The 12,577-nt window shown below is 37.5% G+C and overlaps 1 protein-coding gene across 1 annotated transcript in view; it reads right to left on the reverse strand.

The window, feature by feature from the left end:
• LOC106948084 (fibulin-2-like) overlaps positions 1-12,577 on the reverse strand; it is a 34,809-nt gene that overhangs the window by 20,766 nt on the left and 1,466 nt on the right. The window contains exons 2-4 of the mRNA XM_015033548.1: positions 10,300-11,680; positions 1,231-1,345; positions 820-949 (exon numbers count right to left, since the gene is read on the reverse strand). Of these exons, the coding sequence (XP_014889034.1) occupies positions 820-949; positions 1,231-1,345; positions 10,300-11,593 (1,539 nt within the window). The 5' untranslated portion in view covers positions 11,594-11,680. The remainder of the gene's footprint in view (positions 1-819; positions 950-1,230; positions 1,346-10,299; positions 11,681-12,577) is intronic.

Here is a 12,577-nt window from a genome sequence, read left to right on the forward strand (position 1 = left end):
ATATATATATATAAACCTACAGTACATCTTTCCAAATGTGGACATTTCATTAAGGCTTTACCTGACAATCCCTGTCCAAAAGACAAGTGATGAGTGATCATCCTCTAAGCATAAAATAGTTAAAAATAGACGCAGATCTGGAACAGGAAAACCTGAGTCATTTGACTCTGGCACTGGACTTCAGAGATCTTGTCAAAAACTTTGCTGTGAAACAAGTCCAGAAAAGTAGGCATCTTTTCAAGGTTTGTTGAGTCATCACTGAAAAAGTTTGGTATTATTGGTTAGAATACTTTCAAAGCTGTAGTGTTGCCTGATCTCTCATTTCTAGGAACATTATTGATTTGTAGGCATGTTCTGTTCATGTTCTGAAGGACTTGACATTTATTTTCTTTACAAAGTAGTAAAAAAACTGAGCTTAAGTTTTGATACGTTTACTTCCACTAGTAAAGGAGTAATAAATGCTGTGTTAGTGCTTGTTCATGTCGCTTAATAAAAGTATGTCCATTCAAGGATTGTATTTTATGACGCAGAGAACATATTCTGATTTGAATTTATAATTCTACATTAACAGAAACCATTTCAGGGTAATTTGTAGTTTTTGACAAACAGCTTAATAAATATGGCATCGATAAGCTGAATAGTATGAGGTGATGAGGTACATCAAGAAACGTTAGACGAGTGGGTTCGGGAATGTTGATAATTACATTGAACATACTACTGACACCGAGGTTATAATTACATGCTTTATTACTTTAGGGAAGTCAGTTATTATGGGATTTGTTGAGACTTTTGCCCTGGTACCTGCTCCTGGATACTTGCCTTGTAGGAATCCGTCCCACATTTACTGCTGGCGTCCTCTCTACAGAAGCTTCCTCCTCTGGCCGCCTCAATTCCCGCCAAGCACTGGCGTTCTTTCAGAGAGCCGAGACAGCACTGCTGTTGGGCGGTCCTGACAGAGAGAGGGTGCACATGAAAAACAACTGCGGCAGTTGCTAGACTGCAACCGTGGCCATCCGGGGGCAGAAACTGTCCTCACGAGCTGAATGAGTTGTGGCTTCGAGTTTCCAGAAGTTTAATTATGAGGAGCTTGAAAGCCAGCTAAATAATAAAAGCAAAACTAAATTTGAAACGACTGGTGTAGTAATGCAATACGTCTGTAAGGCACATTTTTTTCCCATTATATCACCTTGTTTCCAGGTTCAGTGCTTCTACGTTACATAATGAGCTCACCAGCAAATGGTGCGCCTATCATCTGTGGGTGGCTTCATGTTGCTGCAGTGGCCATTAGCCGAAGCCCATTTCTCCCCGGTCTCACAGCAGGTCTTCACCAGCTCTTTGACAGACACTGTAAATGAAACACAAACAGCTTCATTTAAGTCTTTCAGTGCACCGAGTGATCAGTGTGCATGGTCCCTTTTAAAATTCTTGTCAGTTTGTCCCGTATGTTGCTGAGCAAAAGGCAATTTTCCACTCTGGTGGACAAAAAGATTTATTCTATTCTAGTATATCCAATTAGGGGAGAGAAATTTGTTTACACTGTGAAGTTAGAGTTAAAGTTCACCATCTTAAGTCTCGGTGCGTGAGAAGCTGCAAAATTTGATTAGTGATATTATCAATACGACCGCATCTAATGTGTTCTGCAATGTTGTTACATAGAGATGTTCTTATTTGGAAGACTGAACAAAGAGAACTCCAAGTGTAGCGTGTGTGTTTTTTTTTTCTTCTGCACATTATTTCAAAGCAATGCACAGATAAAAACCTTTATCATCCAACTTCTCGGGTAAAATGCACAAATATGTTGTCATTTGATACCAGGGGATTTAAGGATTTAGTCTCTGTGCGACTATGTGACACACAACCAATGTCACTCAAATCCACAAAAAAAAAAAAAAAAAGGTATGTCTGTTGGATTTGTTCACATGGCGGCAATAAATTATTTACCAAACAGCATTTCATTTCAGATTAAATGTTTCTCTTCAAATCCCAGAGAAAGGAGAGAACACAAACCTTAAATTCAAGGCAGTCTGCTGGTGTTGAAGGTAATTTCTCTGGAGTTGAGAATGAGCCAATGAATAGCCCAACCAACTGTGCTGTTGGGAATTATGCTGCAAAACTAAAAGAAAAGGGGAAAAAAGGCAGCTCTCTGACTCTCTTAAGGCTTTAATTGGACTCATAGGCTGTTCTGATGGTCTGTTGCAAAACAAGTTTCAAACGAGGGCACAGGTGACAGGGTAATATATACTGACTGTGAAAGATCTGTAAAACGCTTTAAATAAATTAATCTTCCATACTTTACCGCTTAAGTAATCTATCAATTCCTGTTTCCCTGAAGCACAAATGGGATGTGTCACATGGCCCCATTTCTCTTAAGCAATCTCCAAAATGAGAGAGAGAACACAGAAAATGTGTGGCGACCTTTTAAAGTCAGGTAATGCCTAAAATATATAACTACTTCCTTGAACCGGATTGTGTCTACACAGGATTAATTACAAAGTTTAAAACATTTGGAAATGTGAGAGAGGATCCATAATGATGCGGGCTTTTTGTCCCTTTGGGAATATAAAAAAAGAATAAAGAAAAAAATCTTGATAATGGGAAGTTATTATGCCGTTTAAAAGGGTAATGATCTAAAATACAGCCTAGAGCTCCGTTACATCCACTGATTTCTAGAAACTGACTATAGAGAGCTTTTTTCTTCTGTTCTGTTTGATTGCAGGTGTGCTGGGAAACCTTGATGCACAGCTGAAACCATTAACTCCTTCTCAGTGGACCGCCACTGGTATTAAGGTGGTGGCAATAAACTGTTCGACAACCACCAGTAAAATCAAAGAAGAAAAAAATTGAAGAAGTTGACTGCAGAAAAGTTTCAGTCATCCAGTGTCACACCCCTTGCCGACTTAACCAGGGAGATTAGGCATTGTACTTTTGGTGTTTTTATAAATAAGAAGTATCATTTTCAGTCAGGATGGGTTTTTCTTCTTCTTCTTCTTGTTCTTTTGGCCTTAGAGACCCTACAGTGTATTGTTTTTTAAGTTATGTGTGAAATCCTGACCTGAAAGTTAAATCACTTTTATGCTGAGCTGGTTTTTGTTCAGACGTTTTAGGTTGTTGGTTGCTGGATTTATTTTATGCATTCTGTTACATCTCCTAGACGTTCATTTTAAAAGTTGTAAAAAGCACAGAAAAACTTTTAGGGTAAACTAAGGTGAGTATAAGAGAAGATCCAGGTTTACTACATACAACTATATAGATAGTGTACATTTTTAAAGGTTAGAACTTCATTGATTTTATGTATTCAAATTAAAGATTTGCTTATACAACTGCTGCAAGATTTTTTTAAGACAATGTGCGTCAATAACTAAGGATACAGTTGGACTGACTCATGCATCAGTTTAGTGTGTGTTTTTTTTTTCTCATCTACTTCCTTTGACTGAAATTGTCTCTTTGTAAAGCAACAAAATCAGACCAAAGCAATTCCACAGATCAGTGCAAGTGACTGGTGCAATGTGCTTAATTTAAAGACTCAGAAAGGAGAAAATGTAAACTTGGTGGGCCACCGCGGCTCTTTGATACACAACTACAGCGTCTGAGGAAGCGGCGCAGTTAAACAAGTCCCTTTGAACCTGTGTGGAAGTATATTTATTAAAAGACAGCAAACATAATCATTTGCCATCATTCTTCTGCTTCCTTTTCATTTTCTCCTGAAGGAGTCGGCGATCACAACACACATTTTCCCCAGGTGTTCACACTGAATGGGGCATGAGGTTCCAATATATGTCAGATGTTTTTGAAGGATTATGCTTCCACAGAACAGCAACTGTGAAAGAAAAACTTTTTCAACCGCACTATGACGAATCTTTCAGCTGCTCTTTCTCCTTGACAGCACTTATAATTATACCTGAATCCAGCTGTGCAACAATTAAACACTGATTTATTGTGCTTCAACAAAAGAGATACCGAATTACAGTATGCTCTTAACATGTCTTTTATCTGTTCTGTAGCCTTCCATTAGCTCTTCATTAGACAGACAAGAACACCAGATGCTTTGCTTTTTTCATGTTAGTCCCAAACTGGTGAGATCATTCGCATCGAAAATGTTGAACAATCAAAAATACACAACTCAAAGCATGTCCATTTAGCATATATCAAAGGTATATCTAAAAAAAAAATTAATTCTTAAAAAGTTAAGTATTTTGTCACTTGCTCCACAAAGGAAATTGGGTAACACTTTATTTGAAGGGGGCTGAATAAAACTGTCATGACACTTTCATAAACATGACATAACATGTCATGAACATGAATAAGCCTTCATGAATATTTATGACTGTTGTCATAAAACGTCATTTGGTACATTATGACACTTTTAATGCAAAGTTGACATTATTCAAAATGTCTTTGTTATGACAACTTGACATTAACCAGGAAATCATTACTGTTTAAACTTTACCTTTAATAACATAAAGTTACCTAATTTTTAAAGTGCAATCAGTAATACTTTTATAACAAATTTATATCAGTAATGATTTCTTGGTTAATGTCAAGTTGTCATAACAGACATTTTGAATAATGTCAACTTTGTATTAAAAGTGTCATAATTTACTGAATGATGCTTTATGACAACAGTCATAAATATTCATGAAGGCTTATTCATGTTTATGACAGGAGTTATGTCAGTCTTATTCAACCCCCTTCAAATAAAGTGTTACCGGGAATTGTTTATATATGGAATCATAACACAAAGTGAAATATTTCAAGCTTTTATTTCTTGTTACTTTTTGATGATTTATAGATCACAGATAGTAAAAATAAATAAATAAATAAATAAATAAATAAATACAAAAATTCTGTGTCTCAGATTTAGACCACTAAAAAAGTGAAATATTGGAAACTCATTGTGTCACACCCTAATCAGCTAATTAACTCAAAACACCTGCGATGGTTGCCTGAGCCTATGCATGTCCAGATGTCCAGAAGACAGTCATCCGGAGGGGAAACAGTCATGGATGTTAACAGAGTGCTGTATCCAAGCATATTCATAGACAGTTGAGTGCAAGGAAAAATGTGGTAGGAAAAGATGCACCAGCAACAGGGAGAACCGCAACCTTGAGAGGATTATCAAGCAAAATCCATTCAAGAATTTGGGGGAACTTCACCAGGAGTGGACTGAGGAAACAGTCCCATCTCAAACTCACTACATGGATAAATCCTAAATGGGCTACTAGCATTTTACCTGAATTAAAGAGAAGAAGAACTGGACTGTTGCTCAGTGGACACTTTTTGCAAAGTTGATCTTAGGAACAAAAGTGATTATTGCATTCTTTTTCTGTGTTGCCAAAAGTGGTCCCACATCACTTTAACTCATTAAAAATATATTTTTCTGTTTACACCCCTGCAGAGTGCCCAGCTTTAAGTCAGTGTTGTTACAAAGAGACTGACTCAGTGACTCAAAAATATTATTTTGTCATGGAAACGATGACTTGTGGCTCTAAAATCTATTTTTCCTTCAAACCCACAGCATCAAAATACTCACTTGTCAAGGCTTATCATTCATAGTATGTTAATTTTTTTCTGAACCGCTTGCTCTAGTTTCCAAAGGACGCTGCACGTTTCCAGGACACACCCAAACCAAGATCAATATTTAGCGTTGTAACATCTGCTTCCTCTGCATGCCTCCATCAAAAGCATTTTCCACTCTCGTAAATTGAGCACTGGTTCTCGCTGTTTTATTACGCCATTTATATTTCGGCAGCTGTTTGAAAGCCAGAATACAGGAAACCTGCTCGAGTATTGCCAAGGGAAATCCATCCAACTCTTGATTTTAGAGTAGACCAATATATAAATAAACATGTCTGTCCTAAACGAGAAGCTTTCAACTTCAAAAAGCTATTTTTCACGTAAGAAATTATTGCATCAGATTAGGGTGAATTAAACAACTTTATGTGAAAGAGTTTGGCTGCTGTAAATGTGGTCAGGAAAACTGGACGCTCAGATTGCATGTCCTCAAACATCTAGCAAAATAAAAGTGTTTTTCATTAGAAGTAGGCATTTATCGTATTGTGATAAATTTCCTGTCATGACAAAAAGTTTGATGTATGCATACAACTGGTGTCCTACAATCAGATGCATATTAAAAATAGTTATGTTTTTCAATAGCATTATCAGCTTTATATATATATATATATATATATATATATATATATATATATATATATATATATATATATATATATATATATATAAGCCCTACAGTAAATAGTCATACAGTAAATGTAAAAGAGAAGTAAAAAAAAAATTTCCTATCATCCCTTTAATCATTATCATAGTAGTACCACAAAATATTGTGATAAAAAGTTTAAGTCATAACTATTTTCCATATGTATAAATGCAGATGAGTTCAAGACGCAGACTGGGCTCTCGTTTAATGCGGCTGTCTTTTATGGCCAATTTTCTTCACATGGAGCAGTGTGTGTGCTTTAATTTAAAAACACCAGGAAAAGGTGCATTGGGAAAAGAACCACGTTGAGGACGAGAGACACTTCTAAAATTACTGCAAATGACCTGGAAGGCACCCCAGATAAACCAGCTATCATCTTCAAACCAAATCTGAAAGCAGTCGAAACGACCTCTTCCACAGCCGGTTCTGGAATTCACCCCACTCTTTCATCATAAAGAAAATTATACATCGACTCGGCCCGCTGCCGCACGCAGCATGTCGTGACAGTTTTGCTGATCAAAACAAGCGCCTCCTCAGTTTGTTTCAACTCGACCTAGACGATCTTTAATGTGTTACTGGTGCATTTTATCCATTCCCCCCCTCCTCCAAGTCCGAAACAGTTCTAAGTTGAGATCAGCATAATAGGTTGTGTTTCCTAATGTCTGGAAAGGGGTGGATGTGTGCTTCAGATGAGGTTATTATTACTAAGAAGATTACGAAAGCAGCGGTCTCATGGGAGATGGGCAATCATGGACTCGATAGGGAACAGGGAATAGAACCTGGCAATCAACCGATAACAGAGGTCTCATTCATCACATGGGAATTATGCCGCTCTCAGGTAAAACCCCCACCACAAAGAAATCCTAACCCAGATGAGTTTAGCATTAGAACTCCTAAACAATCTCCCTTTTTGTACACAAACTGCAAAGCAGGGCATGAGTTTTAGTTATAGACTAAACAAAACTTTGATTCTAACTTGCACTGTGCCCCACGGGAAAAGAAGCCCACTCCTGTTTGGAATAAAATGCCATGCGCTTGTTATTTGTACTTTCTCTTTTCCTGTCCAAATAACTTTGGCATCCTGTGCTAATAGCAATGATAACATGCATTACCCAAGGCCTTTATCAGTGGGGATTTTCCCGTTTGTGTTTTGACATGTCACCATACTGGAAATCTGACTTCAGTGTAGTGCAGTGAAGCCTACGTGTTAATTGCTGACCAGCACATTTCAAATCTGGGAAAAAGAAGAAAAAAAACTACCTTGAAATTTAGGTCAAACTCTCTGTGAAACTATAAATTCTTTATATGAACAGATGAAGTTAATCCAAGAGGATTTAAGGACAGTGTGGGAAAATTTGATGACAACTGTACAACAGAAATAAATCTATACTTTATGGGCTCACATGCATTTCTGTGCAATGGAAAGCTTTTAGTTACCTTTAACAATGTCCTCTGCATACTATGCATATATATAGGTGAAAGGTGTTGAAAAACCATAACTATCTTGACAGGTCTCAATGTAAATTATAGCTCTGTAGAGTATTTTTACTGTGTATTTACTGTCAGCTTAGACAGACAGAACATTGTTATACCATAAAATGTGGTAAATGTAACAAGTATTATACATGATGTCATTATTTGACACCATCACACAAAGTTACAGCTACAACAGATACAGAGTTTGATACAATTATTCTTGCCCCTTAAAGTGTTTTTACATTTATCACATTACAACTACTCTGCTAAAAAACTAGTCTCTTGTTCTACGCTTTGCTTCTTACTGAGGTTCTGGATCCTTGGCTATTGGGATAGATTGTTTGCTGGAGGAATGGAGTCTGTCAAGGTTTTACATTTTACCCAGTTGCTAACATTTGGCAGTGACATACGTATTGCATCAGTTCAATGCTAAGAAGCTTACCGGAAGTTGGCTGCGCTGTAAACAACCATTCCCCACCGTGAAGAGAGAGGTGCCGAGCCGAAGGAGACACCTGCTAATGTTGATTCAATATTTGGAAATGTGACCAGCATGGACTGTATGACTTATTCCACATATAGGCAGACTACAATTCTAAAGCCATGCCAAACATATACGTCATCGTTCACAACTTTTCCTTTGGCTCACTGATTGGCCCGGTTGAAATTTCGCCATAGAAATAGAGTTCAATGGGAGAAATCCCTGAAGGAGCACATAAAGGAGATGAGAATCAAGTAGAATTGCGTAGCATTAATAAAAAAATAGCCAAAAGGATCATGGGAACTCTAAAAGAACTGCAGAAATCTACGGCTCAGGTGGATGAATCAGCTGACATGAAAATGTCATTCATGCACTACCAAAATCTAGCATTTATGGAAAAGTGGCAAAAAAAATCTGAAAGAAGTTCCTTTTGTACTTTAATATAAAATGCACATCACATTTTATAGATTCACATTTTGAAAAATGTGTACTATGCATTTTGGATTTATAGCAGGACTCCACAAATTAAATGGCTTCTAAAATCAAAGTTACTCAAGATACGTTTTGTAGTTTTGCACTCAGGCACTCTTTTTCAGATTTTTAACTGTAACAAAATTTAAAACCATGTGGCCTTTTCCTTCCTTTTGTGCTACTTGGGATACTCCATAACATATCACCCCAATTAACCTTTGTCATTGTAACAAGACAAAAGGTGTAAACTGCTTAAAAGGAATGAATACGTTTCTAAGATATTGTAAAAGCACTCTATGATTAAACATCTTTAGAGCCACACTTTTTACAACCAGTCACTTTAAATTACCTGCTTTTGTAAAACTGGACTAGTCCAACACATCTTCTTTTTAACGAGACATTTTTCACCACCCTTTTCAGAGTGCGACATCAGTTGATTAAGGTTGGTGGCAATTCGTTCTAGTATTGGCTGAGGTTTTTACTTTAATTGGGCCGGTGCAACACCTCGATCCTTTCTTAGAAAGTCTGTTAAGCTTTTTCTTTTACTTTTCAAGGAATGTATTCCTCTTTCATTAATCTTTTGGCCAACATTCAGCTGTCAAGACAGTTGGCACACATTTGGCTGACTGTGTGACAACAAGCTAGTCAGATTCTGTGGAAGCAGATCCAGCCCAACTCACCAGACCTCTGTGACTGTATCTATCAGCTGGTACTCTGCTGCACATGCCAAAATGCATTTTGGACAAGTTTCACCATTTCCATGGCCAAGTTCATCACACAACTTGGACTATTAGCAAACTTCTTTAATTCTTTTCCATAGTAACATTTTCAATCATCTTTTAAGGTTTTGGGAAATTACCTCATAGCCTTTTCAATTGATGAGCTGCAGCACTAAAACCAATTCTGGTGTTTTTCCTAACTGATATTGCTTTAATGAAACACCTAAACATCCAGACCAGTAAACTGACAGAGAGGTGAGTTAAATGTGTGATTCTCAGCATATTCTCCTTCATGCTGCAGAGGAGCATGATGTTTCTAAAAAAAAATGTGTGGAGTTGAATTTTGATGTGTTAAATATACACACATGCACACAACAGACTTTTCTCTATGTTATATTGTTATTTTATATTTTTTCAAAAAGGTATCCCTTATCTTTTGCACACCCTGGCACTTATTTTATCATCAGTTTTCATAATAAGCATAATAATCTCAAGAACAACTTAAGCATAATAACACTATCAGTGAAGAAATGTACTGGAAATAACACTCCCATCAGTTTCTTCGAAAAAAAAAAACAACACACAATAACATAAAAATAAAAGCTTAATATTACTTGCTATTTACAAGCCTTTGGAGACAGGTTTTTCTGTTTCAAGATGTTCTAAATATTATCCTTTGAGAGGACAATGTATCAATACCAACTTAGTATTGCTATAAAATCAGTTTAAATTAAGTACAGTACTGCTTCCTGTCTATCAATGCACTGCAATCCTTCATTATTTTATTAATGGAATCATGTAAATGAAAAATGAAAGGTTTTCTATAAATACAGATATATATATATATATATATATATATATATATATATATATATATATATATATATATAAAGCAGTACTAATGCATATTTACTAAAATGAATATAACGGGTCAGAGTTACCTTCTGTGTCTTCCTCCACATCCTGTGAATGGTAGTTGTCGAGGGTGTGAGATTGTCTTTGAGGCTCTTCTCTCATCCTAACTGGAGCTCTGCTGGTGGGACTAAACTGAACTGTGGGGTAGAGACTGTGTTCTTGTTTGCTAAGCTGGGACTTGTGCTCCATTGATGCTTTTGCCTCTTTAGACAAAAGCATCAAAGCATCTATTCTGCCAGCCTGGCTGGTTTCACCATGATGTCTAGTGTGGCCTCGACGACTGGGTTTCTGTTCACCAAAGGGTCCTTTATTTCTGCGTGTGTTATGTTTCATGGGTCTTCCTTCAGTTTCCTGCTTTGACCTCTGGTTGTCCGTGGAAACTACCTGAGTGGCCGTACTTGTTGTCGATGGTAGTGAATTGCTTTGAGATCCTGTAGTGGTTGAATCCAAGACTCGCATCGGGTCTTTCTCACTGCTCCTCACTGGGCTTCGAGGTTTTTCAGCCAGGTCATTTCCTCTGACATCATGAGACGTGAAGGTTGCAGAGCTTGACTCTGGGTGAGTTGAAGGAACTGTAGCAGCACCCTGCGACTTGGCCAGATTTTGAATAGTGGAAGATGTCGGTTCTGCCAGTATATAGTCATAGTCTTCTAAGCCAAAACTGGGTGGGTCCTTCTTATAAAGTGGGAGAGCGTTTGCCAGCCCAACCTTGGAAAATAAGCTTGTTGATTGAGTGTCATGACCTCTGCTAATGTCTCTCAGGTGGCTGTTATTTTCAGTAGTTGTAGCCCACGTGGGGTTATTAACACCACGGAGGTCACAGCCTGGGATTGGAGAGCATGTTAACATGCCCCCTCCATCTGGACAGTGGCAAACCTGGCACTTGTCTAACTCAAAGGAGTGTCCTGCCTCATACGTCCTGCTGCCATGGGCACAGCCGACACGCCCACATACTGGACACCCATCTGCAGGTTGTAAAACATCAATGCAGTTGGGGGAAATTTCAGGACACACAATGTACAGGCAGCTTATGTTCCCTCCTCCCTGGGGACACAGGCATTTGGTGCTTCCAAAATCCACAAAATAGGATTCCCCTTCCGGTATCTTCCCGTCTTTGAAGCCTTTTTGCTTGCAGTCGTAGTACTGGTACCCCTCGCAGGTGCAACCTCTTTGTGTACATTTGGGACAACAGGCACCATCCTCTAAAACTGATTCGATGCAGTTCTGCAGGATAGGACAGGTCACGCCTGTGCAGTCTTTCTGGCTTAGAGCGACATCCACAGACATTATCAACAAATAAATATATAACCTTGTTTGCATTTTGCTTAAAAATGACAAAAAGTGTCTGCAAATGTCTTTTCAAGGCAGACTTTTCCTTGGATGGAAAAGAATGTTGCGTCTTGAAGCCTGTGAAAAACAAACAGTGATAAATGATTTCATAATTGTACAAATATCATTTTTAAAATGGCTGGATACAAATTTTTGTCCCATTATTATACAGGAACTGTTGGTAATGCTGGTATTAATTCAACGTAAAATTCTGTCTGCTTTGATTTGATCAGCAGCCAAATGCACACTTTCCATCCCTACTGTTTTGACACCCCGGGGAGGAAGGCTGTGTTTTATATTTAACTGCTCATGGAAATTTGGCTGGTGGTATAGTTTACCCAAGGAAAAAGTACAGTAATGACCCAACAAGCACTTTGAATTGCCTTGTTGCTGAAAATGTGCTATATAAATAAAATTACCTTACCAACAAGAATGTCAAATGGATGATAAATGACAAAATCTCTCCATCGTACTCTGCTTCATAAAAATACAGTATTTAATATTTTGTAATGGGAATAAATAACCCGGCTTCATAGGGCTGTGTTAAAAACTGAAATGTAATAGCTTCTGACAAATATATTGAGAATGTTGTTTTCAGTTAACAGTGAACAGTATTGACAATTGTTATTGACACCTTTGGAAACAATGTGTAAAAAGTTATATTAACAGATTTTCTTTATAATAAACTGGAAGTGTTCAAATAAATGTATATTTTGCTCTGAAATCCAGAAAATCTAGCCTTCGATTTCAGCAGTTGTATGCTGCTGAATGGATTGGACATGCAGAAAAATCCAACAATAAGAAACAATAAGAAAACTGAAGTAATTCTGCAGAAGTAAACTGTTTTTTTCTTCTTGAAATTGCATTTCAAAAGTGTATCAAAGCCTACAGAAAAGTAAACACAGCCCCACAGTACTACAGCTCCTACACTTTACTTAACAGAGATGATTATGTTCTTTTCCACACATTCACTCC

Source organism: Poecilia latipinna, unplaced genomic scaffold (assembly GCF_001443285.1).
Source record: "Poecilia latipinna isolate Pla-1442-1.1 unplaced genomic scaffold, P_latipinna-1.0 Scaffold271, whole genome shotgun sequence".
In the NCBI taxonomy this organism is placed as follows: domain Eukaryota; kingdom Metazoa; phylum Chordata; class Actinopteri; order Cyprinodontiformes; family Poeciliidae; genus Poecilia; species Poecilia latipinna.